This window comes from Phocoena phocoena, chromosome 21 (genome assembly GCF_963924675.1).
Source record: "Phocoena phocoena chromosome 21, mPhoPho1.1, whole genome shotgun sequence".
Lineage (NCBI taxonomy): Eukaryota > Metazoa > Chordata > Mammalia > Artiodactyla > Phocoenidae > Phocoena > Phocoena phocoena.
This window is the reverse complement of record NC_089239.1, coordinates 30,805,409-30,829,992: the sequence shown is the minus strand read 5'-3', so window position 1 is coordinate 30,829,992 and position 24,584 is coordinate 30,805,409. Positions and strand designations below refer to the sequence as shown.

The 24,584-nt window shown below is 41.4% G+C and overlaps 1 protein-coding gene across 2 annotated transcripts in view; it reads left to right on the top strand.

Moving 5' to 3' along the window:
- Positions 1-23,971, top strand: part of ASB5 (ankyrin repeat and SOCS box containing 5) — a 49,469-nt gene extending 25,498 nt beyond the window's left edge. Inside the window, exons 1-7 of one of the 2 annotated variants that reach the window (XM_065899937.1) lie at positions 11,534-11,594; positions 16,417-16,496; positions 19,165-19,272; positions 20,203-20,353; positions 20,515-20,649; positions 22,628-22,819; positions 23,844-23,971. In XM_065899937.1, the coding sequence (XP_065756009.1) occupies positions 11,534-11,594; positions 16,417-16,496; positions 19,165-19,272; positions 20,203-20,353; positions 20,515-20,649; positions 22,628-22,819; positions 23,844-23,971 (855 nt within the window). Of the gene's footprint in view, positions 1-11,533; positions 11,595-16,416; positions 16,497-19,164; positions 19,273-20,202; positions 20,354-20,514; positions 20,650-22,627; positions 22,820-23,843 lie in introns of those variants that run through there. The other variant, XM_065899936.1, reaches the window with a different exon arrangement.
- Positions 23,972-24,584: the final 613 nt, after the last annotated feature.

The following is a 24,584-nucleotide window of genomic DNA, read 5'->3' as shown; positions in this document are numbered from 1 at the left end:
AAGTTTTCCCCCCTTGGTGTGCATACGTTTGTTCTCTGCATCTGTGTCTCTATTTCTGCCTTGCAAACTGGTTCTTCTCTACCATTTTTCTAGATGCCACATACATGTGTTAATATACGATATTTGTTTTTCTTTTTCTGACTTACTTCATTCTGTATGACAGTCTCTAGGTCCATCCACGTCTCTACAAATGACCCAATTTCGTTCCTTTTTATGGCTGAGTAATATTCCATTGTATATATGTGCCACATCTTCTTTATCCATTCCTCTGTTGATGGGCATTTAGGTTGCTTCCATGTCCTGGCTATTGTAAATAGTGCTGCAGTGAACATTGGGGTGCATGTGTCTTTTTGAATTATGGTTTTCTCTGTGTATATGCCCAGTAGTGGGATTGCTGGGTCGTATGGTAGTTCTATTTTCAGTCTTTTAAGGAACCTCCATATTGTTCTTCATAGTGGCTATATCAATTTACATTCCCACCAACGTGCAAGAGGGTTCCCTTTTCTCCACACCCTCTCCAGCATTTGTTGTTTGTAGATTTTCTGATGATGGCCATTCTGACTGGTGTGAGGTAATACCTCATTGTAGTTTTGATTTGCATTTCTCTAATAATTAGTGATGTTGAGCATCTTTTCATGCGCCTCTTGGCCATCTGTATGTCTTCTTTGGAGAAATGTCTATTTAAGAGTTTACATTTGTGTCCCAAATTTAGCTTTTAAAACTGTCAGAACATGATCTAACTTCCTAGTATTTCAGAATGTCTTGAAAAGTTTATTCACACCTGTGACTTGTATGATTATGTAGATTTCGATCAAATTCCCTCTTAGATGTCAACTTTCCATTTTGAAGTATCTAAAAGTAATAAGGTTTCTCTCCTGTAGAAGTGCTCTGTCTCTCCGATGATTTCCAGTGTCCTTCTTTGAAGCTTTTGCAACCTTAGTATCACTGAGGATTGGCAACCAGAATAAACATAGGTCCCCATGTTTTCAGATACGCTAACGTTGTTAAAACGGGAATAGAATGGCTCCTGGGAATAGAATTACCCTGTTTCATTTCCCATGTCCTTCTTACAAGGGTTCAAACTTCATTTTAGCCTTTGTGGGTAGTAATAGCATGCCATCTCCAATCTGTAATCTATCTCAGATACTTTTTCTGAGACATGTTCAGAGTTCATTATCTTCTATGAAATAATTTTTCTTTTTTTCCTTATTGTTTTATCAATACCGCTTTCTTGAAAACTGCCTACTCGCAGAGCCTGATGATATCCCGCAATTGATCTGATCCACTTTTTTATTTACACTAGGCAAGATGCTAGATGCTTCTATATGTCTGGAGATTTCACCATGAGTTCTTATTTATACAATCGTAGATACCCAGCATTTAAATGATTCTGTGCCAAACATATTCACTTCACTGTGCATATTTTAATGAAATCATACAGCTGTGCATAATCGATGCAATCTTTCGTCCCTTATTTTCTCCAGTAAATAAACTGAAACATTTTCTTTCAATTCCATAGAGTCACTTTAGAAAACTACTTATACTTTTGATGTATTTAAAATTTATGTGTTCTGCAGGCCACACACACCTCAGTTAACTAAGTATGTGGTTATGGTCAAATGCAATGGCTTCTTTTCCCCCCGCTGCACTGGAAATTCGCTTATTACCCCCCATGGACTATAGAAAGCCTTCTTAAAGTATTCTAGGGAATTCCATATGCGGGCTACATTTTAAACTAATAAGTTTTTCACTGCCCATTGTAAGAGGTGCAGTGGTGGACCTGTTGAATAACAGGTGTATGTACTCAGAGTACACGACATAGTGTAGGAGACAGACATAGGAAGAGGCCATTAGAAGACCAGAGGTCCAAGATTGTTAAGACCAAAAATGTCCCAATTCTTATAAGAAAGCATCCCATGTTTATTTTACAATAACAAAAGTGCAAAGCCAAAAAGTCAAAAGTTTAAAATTGAAGTTTCTTTTGGAAACAAAAATTAGTATTTACTCTCACTGTGTGGCTCGTGTAGGTCCTTGCACTCCCCTTATGGGCACCGGTGAGGGCAGAGAGCCAGTGGTTCATGACAATTGGTTCCTGTAAATATGCTGGACTCCATAAGCCCCTTCCTGGACTACCTTTAAGGTTTTCTCACCACCTAGGAATGTTTCCCCCGTACAAATAGCCTCGGCTAAGTGTACCCCGAGTTCCAGGTTTACTGGGAGTGTCTGGCCTCCTTTGTGGTGATATAATATGCCCAAAGCTCACATACCACCCTGCCCTTTTATGTTAGTCCTAGACTCTGAATCAAAGAACGCTAGAGCCAGAAAACCACCATCTTCTCCAAGCTCCTCATTTTATAGAAAAGGAAACTGAGTTATCATTGTGCTATTTGCACCAGGTCACATAGTTCCAAGGATTAGAAATCAATCCAAGATAAGGAAAAGATATTCCCGGTATTCGTTCGTGGTAACTTTGAAGTAAATATTGGCAATGAAATGCAACAGCAGATATGAACACAGGAAATTATCTTACTCATGAGGTGTTTTCTTCTCTTACTCAGCTTGTTATAAGAAGGCAGTACCCCCAATAATTTTTTTTCTGTGTATACCAACAGAAGGTAGACCCTGGTAATAGTGATTGAAAAATATAGATAATAGAATCTGTGACCATTTTTCATCTAGACCAATCTCAGTAGGTTAATAGCATGTAACAGGATCACCAGCTCAGTTAATCCTTGGTGCCCTGTCATGGTTCAGCCACTGCTCTTGACTCAGTCATGGACCACGTTCCCAGTTCAGTTTTACGCGCCAGCAAAAAATACCAGGCACGTGTTTGGTTTTTCCTCTCTTCTCTCCAGCCACCCTTTCCTCTGCCTTTTAGGGTGAAAAATCTCAGCTGTACTTAAATTGACTGCTGACGTCTTTTGGTCTAGAAATGACCTCCAGAAAAAATCACAATGGAGAGCTATGCCTATATAAATAGGAAGACTGTGATTCTGTACGGAAGCCAATTCTAAACTTAGATCCTTACAAGATGAAAACATGAGCTAGCTCCCAGCTGACCCTAAGGCACACACACTATTTATTTCTGAGGATGGAGGAGACAAGGCTCTCTGGTCACCGGCCACGATTGAACTTTCTGGCTGCAACGTTGTTTATTGCTATCATCGACAGGCGATTCTACTTTGGATTGATTCGTATCAATAGATGTTTCAAATAGGCTCTCATGTTTTAAAGACAGGGCTGTTTCTATTCTGTTTCCGAATAGGAAAGGCAATTTAACACGTTTTTACTTTCTGTGTCACTCAGATAGTTAAATACTCAACTGGCAGCAGCCGAGTTTCCACTTTAAAAATAGAAAAGCTACTGCCTTTCTGACCCAGTCCCACCCCTACCGGCCCTGCTCCCCGTGTTTCTGAATAGAGTTCAATGTGGAGGCCATCCTCCAGTCAGCACGCAGGAATCTCTGTGAAAGCCCAAAGGGAAGGGAAAAAGTAGTTAGAAATCCAGCCGCTGACCTTTTTGTTCTGGCTGGAGCCCTTACACTGTGACATCTGGCTGTCTGGGCAGAAACGTCGTCCCCACTATGCCCACAGACAGTGCTGTTGAAGGGAACTGCATTAAGCAGACCCTCCCGAAAAGAAGGCTAGCGAGTGTAGAAGGATGCTCTTCTAAGCGAAAAGCTAGCTGGAGTATTCTGACCAGTCAAGGTTAGTAGAGCAGCCATTGCAAGTCTGTTGGTGTCCTGAAATAAACGATATTGACCTGTTTTTGCAAATACTAACTTGAAGCTGTGGGTGCTTTCCAGAATGCGGACTCTGACATGTAAACGTATGGCATGGCGAAGGGCTGCACTGTATCTTCACCTCTTAGCGTGTGGGAAATGCACCTGTGGGCTCTTCCTTATGACTGTGCGGTAAACGCTCTGGGGTGTTTACCTGTCCGGTTCAGCAGGTGTTTCTAAGTTGATGTGGGAGCCAGGAAAGTTGCTATTAAGCAGGAAAAGACTGTTGCCAAGCAACTAAATCTGGAAATTTCGAATCACTTAAATTGAACTCTAAAGTAGGAGGGTGATGTAGGCAAAAAAAATGAATAGAACCACTTCCCTAAAGCGCCCTGGCGCGAAGCTTTTAATTTTAATACTAGAAAAATAGGAAAGCTATCGAGGAAAATAAGCACAGTACCGAAAAGCAGCTGTGTAAGGAGATTCTTTTTTGAAAGAATAAGTGTCAACTTTTGTAGAACATCAATATGGTCGATGATAGACTTAAAGGTTGGAAATACAGGTTTAGACATAAAAGTGACCCCCTACTCCCCACAGTGTAAGAGCTGTATTTACTATGTAATGGTTGGGGCCTGATGAATATTATTTAGAAATTGTTATAAATTTAGAAAACACGCAAAACAACTTTTTAAGTAGGATAAAACACTGTCATTCCTTTAAAAGACCGAGAAAGCAACTTGATTCTTCCCCCTCACCCCTGACCCCAAAGTACATTTCCTTTTAATTTCTCTTTAACATTAAGATTGTCAGTAAAGATTAAGAACAAATTAGCATAGATAAAAAGCGGGTGACTACGAAGACAAGTTAATGGTTCAACAAGTGTTTATTGAGTACTTACTATGTTCTGGGCACTGTGCCGGCTGCAGGGAAGCCGTAATAAATAGTCTCATCATTCTCAGTCTCTAAAGATCCAGGAGGAATGCAGGCAATTATCGTAGAACAAAGATTATTCTGCCATTTCCTACATGAAGAGTCAGTTATCTAAATATGTGCTTGACCAGAGTTATGAGCAACAGAGTTGGATACGGTGGTAAAACATTTAAAACTAAGTAAACTCATTCACCTGGATGAGCCTCACACGCCTTCACTGAAGATAGACTCCAGAAGAAGTTGAAAATAAGCTTTAAAATTATGTTAAAATCTAATTTTCTGTAAAGAAGATGTAGTTTTAGACAATCCTCTTTGACACAGCTTAAATATATTGAAAATAGAACAAAACAAGAAATGGTCCACGGTTCAATTTAAAAAAAAGGAAAATGTCTTGGCAAATATTCATTAGATTTAATTCAAATTTTTCCAGCCTGTTAATGAGAATGTAAATAGGTCCAGTCTTGCTGGGGGTAATTTGATGACATGTTTAGAAATTTTAAGAATTTACCCTAAGAAGATAATTAGACACGTTCACAAAGATAAGAAATAATGTTGATTCCTCCAAACTAAAAGCCACCTAAACATCATTTAGTAGGGGATTAACTAAGTAAGTAATAGTGTACCTATACGATGACATACAATTCTACAATATTTTAAATGACTAATTTATATCATTTAAAATATTATAAAATTATATTTTATGCAGTGGAACAATGACCATGTGATATCTATAAATGAAAACAAAAGGTTAAAAGCAATATGAGTAGTACGGTTGCATCTTGATTAAAAATTGTATATTTAGAAAAAAAGTTGGGAAGGATGTACAACAAATGTTTGTAATGGTTATATTTGGAAAATGGCATTATGATTTTTTGTGTGTTTTACAATGTATTTATTGTCCTATTTAATGTACCACTTTTATAATTAGATAAGAATACAGCTGTTGTTGCTGTATTGCTATATTGTTGCTACTACTTCAAATATACATTATTATTATTATATGAAAATGTAGAAAACAGAATTCCACAGTTCTTTTCACTTTCAGGAGGTAACTCTTCGCTTGTTGAATTAGTTAGTTAGCTATAATATTTCTTATGGGCCCATTATGGATTAACAGCCCACACAGTACACTATGAGTTCTGGGGTTGAAGAGAAACTGTTGTATCATAAAATTTCATTGAACATTCCAAAGAACCAAGTGTGTTTCCTGCTTTGTCAGTTACTGATTATAACTTGAGGCAAATCATTTAATCTCTGTCTTAGTCTGCCCAGGCTACCATAACAAAATACCATAGACTGGGTGGCTTAAAGAACAGAAATTTATTTTCTCACAGTGTAGGGGCTGGAAAGTCCAAGCTTAAGATGCCAGCATGGTCAGACTTTGGTGAGCGCTCTTTTCCTGGCTTTAGAAAGCCACCTTCTCTCACTGTGCGCTCATATGGCTTTTCCTTGATGCCTGATCATGGAAGAGAGACAGAGACAGAGAGATCTTCCTTTTTTTTATAAGACCACCAACCCTATTGGATTAGGGCCCCATCCTCATGACCTGATTTAACCCAATTACCTCCTACAGCCCTATCTCCAAACACACATTGAATGTGAAGGCTTCAACATAGAAATTTGGGGTACACAATTCAGTCCTATTTTAATCCATTCAGGCTGTGATAACAAGATACCACAGATAGGGTAGTTTATCAACAACAGAAATTTATTTCTGTCAGTTCTGGAGCCTGGAAGTCCCAGACCAAGTGCCTGCATGGTCATGTTCTCATGAAGACCCTCTTCCTTGCCCATTGCTGGCACCTTCTCACTGTGTTCCCGCACGGTGAGGGGGCTGAGGATCTCTCTGGAGCCCCTTCTGTAAGGCACTGATCCCATACGTAAGGGCTCCACCCTCATGGCTTAAGCACCTCCCAAAATCTCCATCTCATAACACCATCACATTGGGCACTAGGGTTTCAACATGGTAACTTTGGGGTGACACATTCAGTCCATAGCACTTTGAATCTCCATACAATGAAAATAATAATTTTATTAAGTTTTAGCAAGTTTTATTAAGGGCATGCTTTGTGTCAAACACTTCTCACATGGGGCCCATTAACCCTTACAACAACTAGAAAATGTAGATATTATCGCCCCCATTTTATAGATGAGCAAACTGAAATTTAAAGAAATTTACCGAGTTGCATTAGCAAATATGTGATAGTCAGAGGTCCAGTGTAGACATTCCTTCCTGCACAGCCCATTCTTTAACCCCACTACACAGCTCCCCATGGCCTCTCAGACAGGGTTCTTGTGAGGATCAATGTGATTATGCCTGAGAAAGCAGAAAAAGCCCGAAGTAGAACAGCGGTGAGTGAGACTCTGATTTAAGAAAATCCGAGTTTGCAGACTCTGTACGAGCCGTGCTGGAAGGAGCAGAGGATTACAGGAGGAGAATGGGGCACTCTTGTTGGGGCTATCCGCGGGATTTGGGGAGGAGGAAGCTTTTGAGCTGGGTTTTGCAAGATGGGCGGGATGGAGCTTAGGGAGAAGCCCATTCTAGTCTGGGGAGAAAGAATCTGACTCCAGGAGCTGACATGGTCAAAAACGGCAGCCTTCTGTAGCTTCCGGATTAAATCTGGCCTCAAACTCCATCCCCCAAGCTTCCTTGGGGTGCCGTCTTTGCAGCCACATCTCCTGCCATCCTCTCCCTTAGACCTGGCGCAGAGGCTGGAGCTGAATCCAGCCCCATGAGGGAGGCACAGCCGGCCTTCAGCCCACACGCTTCCCCCGATGAACCCATTGTTCAAGCCCCTTGTATCCCTTGAAAAAGGTCCAGCAAATCAGCTGCCTCCACGCCAGACTAAAGCGTGTAACTCTGTCCTGAAGGTGGGGACACAGGAGCTCAGGGCGCATCTGGTTCCTGTGTCTTACCAGCGCTCGGGCGCAGCCAGGGCGTGGACCTGGGTTCCTGCCCTCACTCAGGGCCAGCACAGTACACTCTCTCTCTTGCCCTCTGCCTCTCCCTCTGTCTATTCCTATCTCTCCTCGGTCCTCACGAGCCCCTCCCCCCTCTTTATTCTTCTTCCTCTTCTTTTCTCTCTCCTTCTCACCCTAAGGTACCTCCCCACTCCCACCCACCCAGCCAGGAGCCTAACTCTTCACTTAAGAGAAGCTATCTTCAAGCCACTTCTCCTATTTGGACTTAATCAGCCCCTGGAAGCAGGGCAGGAAAAACAAGAAGCAAAGCACAGATACACCTGAACAAGTTACCCTGCGATATGAAAAAGAGAATTGAGTTGGGGGGAAGATGATAGAAAAAGGAAGGAAAAGAAATTGTTTGGGGGGACATGCACAACCGTCCAGTTTAGCTTAAATGAGGGTATGTGAAGGTCAGTGGTAGAACATAAAACAAAGGGGAAGATCTAATCCATATTGTAGGTAACCTTTACTTCCAGGATCAGAATGTTAGACTATATTCAGTGGGGGACGGGGGGCAGTAATGTTCTTGAGCCTGAGAACGACGAGATTCCAGAGGGGTTTTCGGGGCAGCCCGTGCTACTGTGAAGACGGAGCGTGTGTGCCCAGAGCAGGGGGGCTTCGCTGCCCCAGGAGAGGGGCACCGTTTTCTATTTCCCAAAAGGCACTCTATGGGCTAGCTAGCCAGAACTCTAGGTGCTTTTGGAAGTTTAATTCTGTGGCAGCATTCAGGCAAGATTGGTGAAATAGAGACTGGTGTCAGGAAAACCATCTGGGAGGGTAGAGTCCAAACTGAATTCAGGAGGACGCAGACATACTTCATTCATCTCTGTGTATCTCCAGCACCCAGAAGGGTCAGAGTTGCCTGGTAGGTGGATCACCATTTAATGAATGAATAAGTGGAGGATGAATGTGAGGCCCAAGGTTATTGCTTAAGGAAGTCCTCTCAGGGCCCATTGACGGCACAGTTTAAGAACCAATGAGTTTAGGAGTCAGAGCACCCCAGCTCTAAAGCGCCTCTACAACTCACGTGACTGTGCACATTCATCCATCAATAGACGTCATTGACGTGGCAGGTGCTGGGGATACGGCAGTGAGCAAACTGCACTTCTAAGAGCTGGTAATAAGCGCTATGAAGAAAGACACAGCAGGGAAGTGAGACAGAAAGAGTGCTGGAGAGGGGCCGGAGAGGACATTCTCACAGTCAAGGAAGGGCTGTCGCATGAGGCGCTTCCAGTGGAGAGCAGAAATCAGCGATAAGCCATGTGTGTATCTCAGAAGGAAGCCCCGCAGGCAGAGTCGACAGAAGCACAGATGGTCTGTTTGTTCAGGGTGGCTGAACTAGGACCACGGACACAGAGGATGTGTGGACACACCCTCGTAGGTCATAAGTTCCTGGGGGTTTACTGTGGGTGAGAAAGGAAGCCATCGGAGTCTTTCTGACTTTACAAAGATCCTCGTGTTTAGGACAGACTGTTGGAAGCGCACGGGTGGAAACACACAGACCAGTCAGGAGGCTTTTGCAGTAAGTCAGGCGAGGGTTACGGTGGCTCGGACTAGGGTAGTAGCAGTGGAGGTTATGAGATAATAGTGGAAGCTGGGTTATATTTGAATGGCCAAGGCCGACGGACTAATTGGTGTTTGCCTGTGGGGTGTGAGAAATAGAGACAAATTCAGGGTCACACAAAGGCCTTTGGTCTTGAAGTACCTGGATGATGGAGTTGCCATTTACTGATAGGAGATTTGGGAGGACCACAGCCAGAGTTCAGTCTGGGGCATGTTAAGTTGCATTGTCTGTTTAGATATCTAAGCGGAGAAGTTGAAGAGCCAGCTGGAAATACACGTCTTGAATTTAGAGGAGAGAGCTGGTCTGGAGATATAAATTTGGGATGATCACCATGTCGATAATATTTTCATCAGTGGGACTAGAAGAGATCCCCCCAAGAGTGAGCGTAGATTGATGCAAGGACTGAGCTTGCAATGAGGATCCGTGAAAAATAAAAGTACTACAAAGAAGTACCTCGTTTAATAATAACTGCCTCCCTGCAAAAAAAGCACAGGAAATAGTCAATACATATGAAGTTCCCCCGAAAACTGCTGTACTTAAGTTGAAGACCATATTATTAGTGCCAGGTGACAGGAGGAAAGCTAACACCGTTGAAAGCAATCGAGAAGCAAAAAGGAATCGCTGGTTTTGAGAGAAAGGTGATGAATTTGCTTTTAGAAATGTCTTGAGATGCCATCAAAATATCTACGTGAAGGTCAGGTCAGTTCTGTAATGTGTCACTAAAATGTGTGGGGGAGTCCGGGGAAGAGCTCTAGTTTGGAGCGCTATCCCTATGCATGTGATGATTTTCTCTGAATTTTGACCATTTCCTACCCATTTATATCTCCTACAGGTATATGTAAGAGGAATGAGGTGAGCTAAAGCTTTGTTATCTTAAATAAGGTAAATTACTCTGTCTCCTGTTGAGAAGATGTAGTGAAAAGCTTATGGGACAGATATACGGAGGTACCTGTTTAATATAGAATTAGGTTTGTCATATTTGAAACGTGTTTAGTACAAATGTGCTAAGTACTTTCACGTTCATTACAACGCTCTGATGGAGATAGAATTATCCTTCCCTTTATGGTTGGGAAAGCTGAGGTTCAAAAGTTTAAACAGCTACCAAAGCTCCCATAACTAGTGTCTGTGCTGGACTCTGAAACTTCTCTCTTGATTTTGGATATTCATGGGGGAAACCACTATCTTCATTCACTTTGTTGAAAATTTAGTCTTTTTTCTTGAGATAAACCACAGCGATGTTTTCACTTATCTGTGGTTTTTTTCCTGTTCGGGCCCATACCCTGTCTTCTTATAAGATCAGGAGGGCTCCTAGACCGTGAACAGGAAATCAGTCAGAGTAAGTGGCACATCCGTGCTAAGTCAGTACATATACCTGGCGTTCCCAAGGCACAGCTCGCTCTGGTGGTTTCAGATCCGGACTTGCACTGTTCTTAGGAAATGAAAGACAAGCACATGTTCTGAGAATGGAAAGACAAGGACGGTCTCAATCTCTGAAGAGACGGGTTTTGGCAACATGTGACTTCCCCGCTAATCAACCGCGTCCTCCAGGATTTATGTGACTCTATTAATCCGCTGAACAGAAAAGTACCCAGTAAGGGTCAGCAAATCCCTGGTGATTTTAAAAGTGTTTTATAAAATTGTGAATAGGGATGGGTCAGAAGTTGTTGAACCTGAAGCTTAGCCACATCTTCGGATCTTCTTTAAGACAAATAACGTGAAACTGCATACAGAGTCCTAGAAAGTGGCTGTGAAAGTGATGGGTTCTGAACTTCACGGTAAATCCAGGTCCACCATGAGGAGGACTGTTGATTTAAGATCGACAGTCTGTCAAGTGTATGAGCGTTTTGCACTCTGATTCATATATGAAGATGTCATTGTAATCCCCTATTTGAGATAACTGTCCTGGCTTTCCCGTTTGGGACCACTGAGGAAAACTGGGTGTGACCCAAACCCAGAGTGCCATCTGTACCACTGCTAAGACTGCTTCCCTATGAGTCTCGCTTCCACTTCTGGGGATGGGGCCAGGATGGAGAGAAGGCAAAGACTTTCTGAAAACGGAACCGGTTTCATCGTAGCCCCGAGCAGAGATCTAAGTGTAATGTTTTTCTTTCATTGCACAGAACGTACCCTGAGGAGAAAACAAAGTGAGTTAGGAACAGCCAGCTTCTCAAAGAGCAGTGAGCAATAAGAAAAGGCAATTTTGAAAAGAGATCAGATTTTTCAAAAGCTGTTTTTCTTTTTGGAGGTGAAAGGTCATATTCCAAGGAGCTTAGAGCTCCATAAACTGGCCGAACAGAGCTAGCACATGGCAAGTGATTTGTTGTTGTTGTTCTTAATGCTGATCAAAAACCGACATGAGTTGGATTTACCTCAACAGTGGCTGGCTTGAAGTGCCGTGGGGAGATGGTGATTTAGGTATGGTACAGACCCCCAGAAATCTGTAAATACCTAAGAACGTAAATGTTTTGCTCTGGTAAGGTGATGTTTACAGAACAGGGCAGGCTCTCTCCCTGTAAATGATATACCAGATGCCTGGGAGCCGGTGTTGTTTCTAAGTATAGGCGGTCACCTCCACTGTTGCTGCAGTGAGACCCATGACCGTAGACATTAGATTAGCTGGTGAAAGTCACAGGTATTTTGTAAGACAATTTTCACACCGAATGATTTATCCTAAGGAGTTAAACTGAACATTTTTTTTAAATCTTAGATACCCAATTTAAAGTCTAACAGGATTGTAAAGTTAAAAATTTGCAGGATTGTAAAGTTAAAAATTTGCTGCAAGCGAAGATGTCTATCTTCTGTTTGGTCTTGAGAAAGCGTATAAATCTTTCTACTATAAAGCATATCCACGTTGGAAGGTAAGGTATTTAATATTGAACACATTTGAATGGAAATTTGCGGTTGCTAACTTTCAGATATTGAAAGGGAGAAACGGGGAGGGGTGCAGATTTAGTTCAGAGCGGAAACTGGAGCATGATGTATCCTTTGATTCTCACGTGTTACCAGATTAATTATAGAAATTCATCTGAGGAATTATAAGGAAGAAAATGAGAGGGGGGTGCTTGGGAGTTAAGCAAGCAGAATTCAAAACAAAAACTTTTTTTTTCCATTGACCTCAAGCATGTACTATAAATTACTCCTTTACTGGACTGATATGACTTTATTTCTTATACCTTACTTAGGAAAGAAGAATACAGCAGCAGTGTTGACTGTTGGCTTAAAAACATTTATAAATCATTCAGTCGCTTTATATGGTTTATTTAATTAAGCTGATAGCACTGAAAATCATTTTGGTCAATAGATGCTCTTATCTATGGCTTGAGTTTCCCTACTTTTGGAGAAAAAAGGATTGTTCCTTAAAATTCATATTAAAATGTCCCCTGTGGATCAGTTCATATTTAACGAAGAATGCTAGGTGCTAATCTGCCCTCAATCCTGTCTCATAGGTAGTGTTTTTCCTATTTTATGGGCAATCTGACTCGCAGAGGGGTTAGGTACTTCCCGAAGACCACCGCCCCAAGCTGGGCTGCAAAGCCAGGCCTTCCCGGCCCCTCGGTCTTTTTCCTCCGTGAACTTCTGGCCTCCGACCCGCACCTGGTTTCTCACTTCCTTCTGGTTTCCATTTCCTTCTCCTCCTCTCCTGCCCACCTCCTTCTTTAAGGCACCACAGGCAGCAGGGGTCCTGTTTAAGGCAGGTGAGCAGAGCTGAGTTCATCCCAGGAAGTAACAGAGCGGTGGCTCTCAGAAGCCTGGTCCCTGCCCGATGGGCCAAGGGAGCCCTCATCCAGCACTATGTATTCTCGGTGCTTCTCTCACTGACCACCGTCTGCCCTCTCCTGGAGATTGTGTGACACTTAACTCCTTGTTCATGCCAGTGAGGTCATATGAAGAGAGATAATAGCAAATGCACCTACAAAACTCTGGCTTCAGTTTTTTTTCTTCCACTCTAAGGGACTTAAGCCTTGGTGATCAAGAAGATGACAGCGGGGACAGAAAGCTATGTGACAGTCTTGGGGGAGAGCCCGGGTTGTGACGGGATGGTAAATTCAACGAATACTTGCATTTCTTTATTTTGGCCCTGGAGTGGCCTGGTTTCTAAATGGCCCTCTTCCTGCTTTTCTCTCTTTTGAACATCTGCAAGCAATGCTGAAATGGTTCAGAAGACAAACGCAGTTGTTTCGGTGGATAAATTGTATGCAAGACAGGAATACCTAGTACCCTCAGCTGCAAATATTGTTAATTTTGCTGCCCCTTAAATGTCTTCATGATGTACTAGAAAGAAAGAAGTCCAAAATGAATCCAAAGGGCCATTCCTATAGGCTTTTCCCAGTCCCAACATCTGGTTAATTGCTACATTAGCCAGTGACAGCGGAAGAATAGGCGGTGATAACAAATTGGCATCGTACAATCCAGCAAACAGCTTTCAGAGGTAAATTAAGGATAATGACATTTATTAACCCATTATACAGGAGGGAGCACATGATCATTATAAATATTATAAATGAATATTTAACTTCAAACATATATTTAAGCGTTGATTACTTAAGACCTTATCAATTTACTACTGCTCTGCTGACTAAACCGAATATAGAGGTTTCACGCATGCAGTCTGTTGGGAAAGTTAATATTATAGTTTTCTTATTTAAATGGTCGCAATGAAAACTGATATATGTTCTGAACTCCTCTAGAGCTTCACACTGCCATCAAGTTGTTTAATGATAAAACAAACAGATGTGTATGATTTTTAAAGCATTGAATATTATCTTCGTAGGTGGAACTTGAGACACAGTTGTTCGCCAAAAGAATATTATTTATGATGGTGACTTTTGCATAATGTTTGAATTTCTTATAAATTATTATTTTGCCACCAAATTTTGTCCTATCAACAAATATTTACTGGGGTGCATTAATTCAACTCCGCTTTTAATAAAGTACAGGAGTGTTGCCCACTGGAAAGAAATAATACACAAAAACTAGTAACAGTAACTCTTTGTTCAGTTGAGAATTCTAAGATCGGGACGTTGGCTTTATTAATCTTCTGGACAAGCAGGAAATACTGCTTGATCCGAAGGCGAAACAACGGCAGTGCAGTTGGAACTACAAGAGCATCAGCTCTGCAGTTAGACTATGTGACTCGTTTTAAATGTTTTCATTTCTTCTACAGCTCTCATTTCCTCAACTTTAAAACAGAAATATTCATTATTTATTAATACATTATTATTAATTGATGTACCTCAAAGAGCTGTGAGAACGAAATGAGATTCATACACACTGCTTAGACCAGTGTCACGCACGTAGTAAACACTACTCAACATCAGCTGTGATTTCCGTCACTCGAAAATCAGCCGTAAGGAAAAGAAAGATTCGTATTTTCAATAATCCCCCATAATATCATTGGATATAAAAAGACTGATGATTGTCAGTTGACTTCTGCCCTCTCTACTGGGTTCACTGGGTCATTTCATTAACCTTGTGATATCTGTCCCACATTTTAGCCAGTGGAACTGTTTGGACCTCACTTGTGGCAAAGTTCTACTATAAGACCATCATACAGAAGCATAGGTGTATGTCTGGGCATTTTCAAAGGTACGAAGTGTAGGAATAATGCAGTGCTTTCCTGACCTATATAAGCAAGCTTTACACATGCTTTTCATGAAATTTATGTTTCTGACCAACAGCTAAGTGACTTTATTTAAATTGCACTAGGACTGATCAGTAGTTTATTTCTTTAAATTATTTATATTTATTGCATCCTATGGATCCACAAAAAGGGTAGTAGACAAGGAGACATGTATTCGCACACCGTCACATTGCATCGGGAAGATGTTCTGTCTTGTCAGCATTGCTTTACTTTATCAGCCGATGATACCCTGTAAGTGAGTATTTTTCTGATGGGCATAGTCTGTGTGTTTAATCACTCTAAGGTGATCTCTCATGTCCGTTAAATAAAACTGACAGTGCTGGTCTTGCCTACAAGAAAATCACTGTGCACCAACCCACTATCTTATAAAGTCACCTGGGCGGACCACAGCGGGGGAGGGGTGGGAGGGGCAGGTGATGGATGGGCAGGTGCTGGCTGGGTGCTGAGAGGGGCCTGGGAGAGAAGGAAAAGGGGGCTTCTACATGGGAGGGCACTGATGTTCCTAATGGGGAGGTGCCAAAGGCCTGTCAGAAGAGGGGTCACTCATGGGGCGCATGACAGGTCAGGGCTTTATCCACCAGGGCACACGGTTGGAGGCTTTGGTACCTCCATCCGTCCACTGCTGGCACAAGGAGAATCGGTGACCCCGAGCAAGCCCTTGGTGCTCTCAGCACCGTTTCAGACACCGATGAGAAATATCGTATGATATCAGTTATATGCGGAATCTAAAAAAACGGATACAAATGAACTTATTTACAAAACACACTCAGAGAACGAACTTATGGTTACCAGGGAGAAGGGTGGCGGAGAGGGGTCTTTGGGGAGTTTGGGACTGACATGTACACACCGCTGTATTTAACATGGGTAACCAACAAGGACCCATTGTATAGCACAGGGAACTCGGCTCACTATTACATAACAGCCTAAATGGGAAAAGAATTCGAAAAAGAAGAGATACATGTATACGTATAACTGAGTCACTTTGCTGCATACCTGAAACTACACTCCAATATAAAATAAAAAGTTAAACCAAAAAACCAAAACCCCAGCGACAGTCTGCCCCTCCCAGCCTGTGACACCCCCTTTCTGGGACCCGCCTGGCGTATTGCTGTTTCAGGACTTGGAGCTCAGCTCCTTGAGACACTTGCAGCCCCTCACACCGAGGGCAGGCCACCGTCGGGGTGCAGAGAGCAGGGGGACAGCAGGGTGGGCAGGGGTGGGGAGAGGTCGGTGTGCCCGCTGCCGTTCCTGCTGATGGTGCCAAAAGTTGTTTTTCTGGGGTCTGCCTGAAAAACCATAGAACGGCGGCTTCTGGGCAGATCTAGTGACTTTAATCCTTCTCTTCTTTGGAGAGTAATGCAAAAGGTACAGTAGGTCTGGGATAGGCCTATTCCAGAACATGCATCACAGCCCTCTGAGTTTGGAAACCGCCCATCGGGGTCCCTTAGATCAGCATGGAATTTCTGGGACGTGGTGAGTCATCCTGGTCACTTCACTGAACACGGAGCCTCAATAATGTCTCTCCCGCGTGAATTAACTGTATCTCTCAGGGTTTACTCCGACTCACAGATTTTTGTTTTCTTTCTTTTCCGGCAGGTTCCTGGGCAGATCGGTCACCACTTCATGAAGCGGCAAGTCAAGGTCGTCTTCTCGCTCTGAGAACATTATTATCGCAGGTAAAATATAACGTGTACTTTAAAATATGCCCTCGTCCCATGAGCGTAGCGTCTGAACATTCGTTGCCAGTAGTACTTAACTCAAAATAATAAAATTGCTTAATAAATTTTACTAGTCTTTTTAACTCACATTATTAGCCAAGTTCACAGTTTCTCACTTATCTCCAAAACTTCTTTTTCAATATTTTGGTGTAGTCTTGGGTCTTACTGTCTCAAATTTCTCATACCGTATATTTGTTCATTGATAGTCATATTTAAGCAGGAAGTAATTGGAGGTAGGTATCATTCATCACACATTTGTAATATGCTTAACTCAGTACAACGTGTACAGCTAATTGCAGCCTTAGTTCAGTCCTAAAACATCCAAGAGGAGGTGATCAGACCGGATGCCTAAGCAGTCTTTTTTACATTATGGTGATCTGTAGTGTGTTACAGGGGTTCGCCTAGGAAAGCTGCAAAACAATCATTTTTACACCTGTCTGTAGACCAGACTCACCTGAGGAAAAACTGAAAAGCACAGATTCCTTATTGACGTAGAAGGGACTGTGCCTTGGCCAGCGTGATTTAAATGCACACCCAGATCTGGAAGTCCTTGCCCTGGTGCTTCCCAGTATCAGGCAGACAGGAATGTTCTCGGATGACTCCAAGGGAAGGAAGGGCTGTCACCCACTTTAAGCAGCGTTGCCGGGGGCTTGGAGCACCTGGATTCCAGGCTGGCACCTGAGGTGAATCACAACCTGTCTGAGCCTTCTTTTTCTCACCTGTACAGTAAGGATGCAGGCACCCCCCGTGGCCTTCCAGTTCTGGGATAACCCTGTGACTATGTTGTTTGCTCATCACTTGATGAAAAATACAATAAAAACTGCAAAAACGTCACTAACTTCTAAAGGGTAACCTCCCTGAAAGGGTCCTGCAGTTCTCGGAGAGGAGAGTGATCTTAGGATATTTCTCAACACGTAGCTCATGTCCATGGATGGGGCAGCCGAGAGGAGTCAGAGGATGCCCCCAGCCAGGCTTTGTGAGGCGGAATCTTGACCTTCACAGAAGCTTCTGTCACGGGTCACCTTAGTGGGCAGCAGCCGGGAATTAGCTCTCCAAGTCTGGCTGCGGGCTAGCCGATTCAAAACCCCCCGGAGGATAATTTAAGGGATCTTAAAAATTGCCACTTGCTAGTGACAGAGCTTTGGGGTGATATTTATTTTCTTGCCTTCATTTTAAGATTCTTCGTGTGCATTCTGGTATTATCACAGAGCATGGTAATCTATAAGATGTTACGGGGGTTTGGCCACGAAAATCTTCCTATTACCTTGCTTAGAACGATTGTCAATAGACAGTGAATTACCAAAAATAGCAAGAAGGCTAGGAATCTCATATCCTAGCAATATTTGATTATTTTAGTCTGATATCGTTAGTTTAATTGGAATAAAAATATTTTAAGTTGTACTTAGTTTTCATTGAATAATAAAATCAAATCAAACATTTCCTGTATACTTAGTTTTCATTGAGTAATAAAATAAAATCAAACATTTCCTATATGCTGGGCATTGTAATCATTATTGCTTTGCATATATCATCTCATTTAATCCTCATGGTAACCCTAAAATTTAGCCGTTAGAGTAGTTGTCCAAATTAAAATAATTACTGCATTATGGAGCTTCAAACCCACATCTAACTGACTCGGTATTCAGATCTCTTAACCACTGACATACAATCTCGTTGATGGGGTTCAGAGCAGTCTGCCCCAAAATACGCCCAGATAGCATATTGATTATTTTGAGTTAAAGCTATATGAGAAACAGCCAGTATAAAGAAGGACACTCTGCCTCTCCTTTGTCCCCCTGAAATCGGGAAACAAAGCTCCCAGGGGAGGTATCCTCCCCCTGCTGGGCATCCTTGTCACCAGAGAAGGCGAACTTGGGGTGGAGGAAGCTGTATAAACAAACTTTACTTACTTTTAAGTTGCTACTCCAAAAGCCCAAATCCTTTTGTCTCGTCAAATCTTCACAAACAATTGATTCTTTGTTTATAAAATTAGGTAAACAGCCTACGGCAGACAAATTCTAGGTCCTATACCTATGGGGCCTCCATACGTATGAAATTAAACTTGTTTTCCTTCTGTTCATTGGCCTTATGTCAATTTGATTATTAGACCAGCCAAAAGAACCTAGAAGAGTAGAAAAAAGGTTTTTCTCCCCTACGTAGTCGTACCTATTTAGTGACAAAAATTCATGGAGCAACTTAAGACAATTTCTTTTTACCCCAGTCTAGGCTGACCTGAAATTTTATATCCCCCATCAAAACAGGGGATCCAGCCCAGAAACAGTCTTCAGTTCTACAAAACAAAAGACAAAATAGCAATAGCAGCCAAAGCGATTCATAAAGTCAAAAAAAAAAAACGTTAAGGAAGCAGAGCTTAGAGAAAACATCCAGAATCCTTTGGGTGCACTGCTTAAGGCAGTACGGGGTGCAGATAGGATGGTCACAACAGTTTGGCTCAAGGGATCTGACAGCCGACTGGCTGTGGGCATTTGAACTGGCCGTTCCTCCTAACTAAAACCTGACGTGCCTGAAATTCTCTGATCTTTGATATCGCCCTCTAATGACAATTATAGAGAGGATTTTTTCTGACGTTTTGCTCACATTTCAAAATTATTGATGTCACATTTAGGGCTATAATGTCAATGCAGTAACCATAGACCACGTCACCCCGTTACACGAGGCCTGCCTTGGAGATCACGTGGCCTGTGCCAGGACACTTCTGCAAGCTGGAGCTAACGTAAGTGCCTCTGAGAAGCGTTATACGTTTCCATATCACCCGGCTGAGAGAATCAAGCAAAGTGCTCCATTTGCTTCTCTTTCCTTCTTCGTAGTTTTCAAAAAATAGGAGAACAAAAATAAAGCTCTCAAATCGCCCCCTTGAACTCTAAGCAGGCTTTCCAGTCATTGCAGAGGAATGGGCAGCGTGCTGCGTCATATGGAGTATTCTTCAGGCTGTTTGCTGCTGTCGAGATTCTAAATAGCCGTAGATGAATATCGTTATGCCTGTAATGTTCGCTCATCTTTTCAATGATTCTTTTAAGATAAATTCTCAGAAATGGAATTTCCAATTTCAACTGCCATGAGCAAAATGGCTTCACCACAACTGTCATCACTATTACATTTGTACCTTTTTTTCCTAATTATGGAGCCTAATCATTGAATCCTTTTTTTTTTTTTTTTTTTTTTTTTTTTGCGGTACGCGGGCCTCTCACTGTTGTGGCCTCTCCCGCTGCGGAGCACAGTCTCCGGACACGCAGGCTCAGCGGCCATGGCTCACGGGCCCAGCCGCTCCGCGGCATGTGGGATCTTCCCGGATCGGGGCACGAACCCGCGTCCCCTGCATCGGCAGGCAGACTCTCAACCACTGCGCCACCAGGGAAGCCCTGAATCCATTTTTGTGTATTTGATCCTCAGGTATTTTCTTTTTCATGATTCCCCTAGTCGCACGCCCACTCCTCTGGATTATCTACCACATCATATTTCTATTTATCCTTGTAGTTTTTAAGCTTTGCTTATGGATATGTGTGAGCTAAATAGACTTTGTCATCTTTACTGGCCACATGTTCTCAATTATCTGTTCCCAGGTCACGTACCTGTTTTTAAGTGCCTGACAGCGAGTGCTGTATGATTCTGTGACTCTCATTCTCAGAGCTCTGGTTTGGTTTAGGTAAATGCGATCACCATAGACGGTGTGACCCCGTTATTCAATGCGTGCTCACAAGGCAGCCCCAGCTGCACAGAACTGCTTCTGGAATATGGTGCCAAACCCCAGCAGGAGTCCTGTCTTCCTTCCCCTACACACGAGGCCGCCAGCAAAGGTACCCGTGACCCCAGCTTAAGTGACAAGGGGAGAAAGCTCCTTCAGCAACATGCTGTTTATAGTGAATAACTGCAGGGAGAAACCTAGGTGGAGGTGTACGTTTTGCGGGGGGAACAGGTATTCAGGAAACATAAACTCACCTGTACTTTGTGTTGGCAGGTCACCATGAATGTCTGGAAATCCTCATATCCTGGGGCATAGATGTTGATCAAGACATTCCTCATCTGGGAACCCCTCTGTATGTAGCTTCTATGTCTCAGCAGTTCCACTGCATCCGGAAGCTTCTTTACGCTGGTAATTTTCTGTACAACATCTTCCATTCTATTCGTACACACAAGCAATTATTCAGCTCCATGTTGATTTCTGTAAATAAGCATCTTTAAAAATTACATCGCATGGCTAAAAATGTTCTTATTCTAAGCATTCTCACATATAACTATAAAACCCATAAAAAGAACCTCATTTATGGTAACTCCACTTCACCTCAAAACTCCAAAAGCCATATAAAAGGTCATAAGATTAAAATCCTCAAGGGTGGATATAATGGTGCCAAGTATGTATATCTCTGTGAACAAACCCATCAAAAGAAATGTTAGGGATTATAAATGATTAGATACCTTTTCTTCCAAGACTTTCCCAGACTTTGTAATCTACCTGAAAAGACTTAATCCCTCTTCACTTACTTGAAACAAACCAGTTCCTCAAGGTTCAGCTTTAGCCCCTGAGAAACTATTCCTAATCTTTTGAGACCATAGTGATCTCTCCCACTATAGAACTGGGAGCCCTCTTAGGATATAAATTATGTCTTTTTTTCCCATCATCTCTTTTCCCTAGCACAATGCCTCTCACGTGGCAGGTGCTTCAAATATACATAAAATTAGTAAGCGGATTTCTATGGTTTTTATTGTCTATGACACTCATTTGGCCTCTGATATATACTGACACATATTTTTAGTAATCCCTTTATGTGTTACTCACATCATCTTGGCAAAATTATAAACTTCTGCAAGCAGTGTCTCCATCCCTTTACATCTAGTAAGAGTCCTAAATGTGAGTTCTGCTAATAACAGCTGACAGATGGTTATTTTCTGGTTACATTCTCCCATAAATTTGTATAACAGAAGAGTTTATTCTTTATCACCTTCCTTTACTTTGCTAGCAATATTCTTTTCCAAATATTTTATATTGGGTTAAAAAAAAACTGGAAAATTATTGTTAGTAACTGTGGATCGATTGTTATTCTCAGGCTCTGTTCTCCCATAAAACTGATATAACCAACAGAATTTACGCTTTCTCTGTGGAGATTTTGTTATGGAATATAATTTTTCCACTGTTTTACATTTGATTTGAAAATATTGAAAGCAATTACATTTATTGAAACTTGAGCGTAGCAAGAGGGCCGTAAAGGGACTATTAAAATGTACTGCTTCTTATAAGCATCATTAGTTTTACCGATGGTATCGGACAACAGAAATGAGAAGGACTTGATGGGTTTTTACTAATAGACATGTCTTGGTGTTGTAACTATTTATGTCCTGGAAATATTATTGTTTACAATATTAAACGGTATGTATTCATTGCACGTGATGACCCCCGTGTACCAGGGGCTTGCACTAAGATAAAACAACTATGTAATAGATAATTTAACATGTAAGAGCATTTTAATATAAGCATTTAAAAAACTTGCTTTGCATGCAGAAATATAGTGTGCCTTTCCGTTTAAGAGGCTCAGTACCCTTATATATTTATTGAATTAAACTACATGAGTGAGAAGTAAGGGGAAAATCTATATACATTTTACCCAAAGAGCTCACCTATCTAGATTCATGAGTTTTCCAAGAAACCAAAGTGCTCTATTGCCTTAAAATAAATGAAAAGAATAAGAGCAATAAGCTCTGGAATAATCCTAAAAACTGTCCATTATGATGAAAAGGGATGAGTCAACCTAACTGTGCGCTCTTTGTAATACTAATTAATATGACTCCTTTGGGAACTGCTTAAAATTTAAAAACATTTTTTTTTATTATGAGATCTTTCAAGCACAGAGAAAAATGTTAGAGAATCTAACAAAAGTGTGCATTCTGCAACCAGCTATATCACGTTTTAAGATGAAATATGCATGTTTATGTATATTATACATAAAGAAAGAACTCCTTGCAGAAAGAGTTGAGGCCCTCTTTGTGGCTGACGCACCTGCCTCGCCTTGGTGAGGTTAAGTGACTCATTTAACTAATTCTGTTTGTATCTACCATCATTCCTCATTTCCATGTAGGCGCTGACGTACAAAAAGGCAAATATTGGGATACCCCATTACACGCTGCTGCTCAACAGTCCTGTACAGAAATTGTAAACTTACTGCTAGAATTTGGAGCGGACGTCAATGCCAGAAACACAGAGCTTCTGAGACCTGTCGACGTAGCGACCTCTAGCAGCTTGGTGGAAAGATTACTGCTTCAGCATGAAGGTAAGAACAATCCATGTGGGCATTAAAAAAGTTTTGTTTGCCTGAAGTAGATGAAATTTAAAGACTTTTTTGTTGGCATGTAAAATAACAATGGGGGCTTCCCTGGTGGCGCAGTGGTTGAGAGTCCGCCTGCTGATGCAGGGGACACGGGTTCGTGCCCCGGTCCGGGAGGATCCCACATGCCGCGGAGCGGCTGGGCCCGTGAGCCGTGGCCGCTGAGCCTGCGCGTCCGGAGCCTGTGCTCCGCAGCGGGAGAGGCCACAGCAGTGAGAGGCCCGCGTACCGCAAAAAAAATAAAAATTAAAAAAAAATAACAATGGCATAACATTTGGAATATTTTTTGAAAGAAGATAATTTTTTGCCTTGGGTTCCACCTGTAAAGAAGGGATCATCTTGATTTCCTTTGTGCTCATCTTACCTAGATTCTGTGCTCGTTTGGTGAAGTTAAACATAGTGTTTCTTTTGACAATAAACGATATGTAATTCTGTTTAATATTTTAATAAATATTTGGAAACATGCCCCATTTTATAAGGGCATGCATTATCTATAACGTGTTATAGAAACATAATCATGAAGTATTTTTGTTCTAAAACAGAAATTCTAAAGCCTGGTCCAGACACTGTAGTAAAACTTGCTTTGGCTTAAATAGTAAACCTAATCTGAGAAAAAAATAATTTTAAAAATTCCCCTTTTAGTGCATAACACTTCTTGAGGCTTTTGATTTATATCTCCTTCTAAAAGCAGAAATTTTTTTGAAGGTTTACATGCAACAATAATTTCATAAGCCTGAAGATTATAATGTTTTAAAGAACATGCATGGGCATAGACTATACCTCAATTATAATAAAGTCTTATAAATAAAAGCATTACAAGTGCTTATATAAATTTTCCTGGGATAATGGTCATATTCCCCTAGTTTACTGCAAAGCACTGTAGTTTTTTTGTGGTTTGATCTCATGTATGTTACAACATAGAAAACTCCATTTTGATTTTAATGAACAAATACTTTCATGTCTTTTGCAGCTACCCCAAGCTCTCTGTGCCAACTTTGCAGACTCTGTATCAGAAACTACATTGGAAGACCAAGATTACACCTTATCCCACAGCTCCAGCTGCCAACATTATTGCAGAATTTCTTACAGTATCGATAAGGCAGTAAAATAATTCTAAATGTTTGAAAATCAAAAATTTCTATTTCATCTGCATAGTGTATATTTCATATTAAAATATGCTAAAGATAGGGGAAAGAGATATGAGAACACCCCGGAGAAGAAGTGAAATAGCAATTTTAGTTAAAGAGTACTAGTACATACTATTGTTTTTTGCATTTTTACTGTTTTTGAACTATAGTATGTTTAAAGTATCTATATATTACTAGCTATTCCCATATATCCCTTTGTTGATTTAGAAAAAAATGAGAAATTCACCATTTCATTTTTAGAATGAAACAGAAAAATGTGAACCCTTACTAAAAGTATTTGTATATTATATTTTTAAAGGTCTATATTTTTCAAATAATGTGTTAGCTTTTAAATCTTGGCCTCTGTAATTGACTATCTCTGTATTTTTTATATTAATATGAAATATGAGTATGGTTTCGAAAAGAGCAAGTTATATCCTTTTTGAAATAAAGTTGACTCTCATTCAGGAAACCCACCCTGTTAGATGTACACTTGTCATTATAATGATTAATTCTGTAAAGAAAGGATAAATTGCCCCTTCCCTGCAAAGATCCCACTGGTCACTTCACCGCTTTAAATGGAC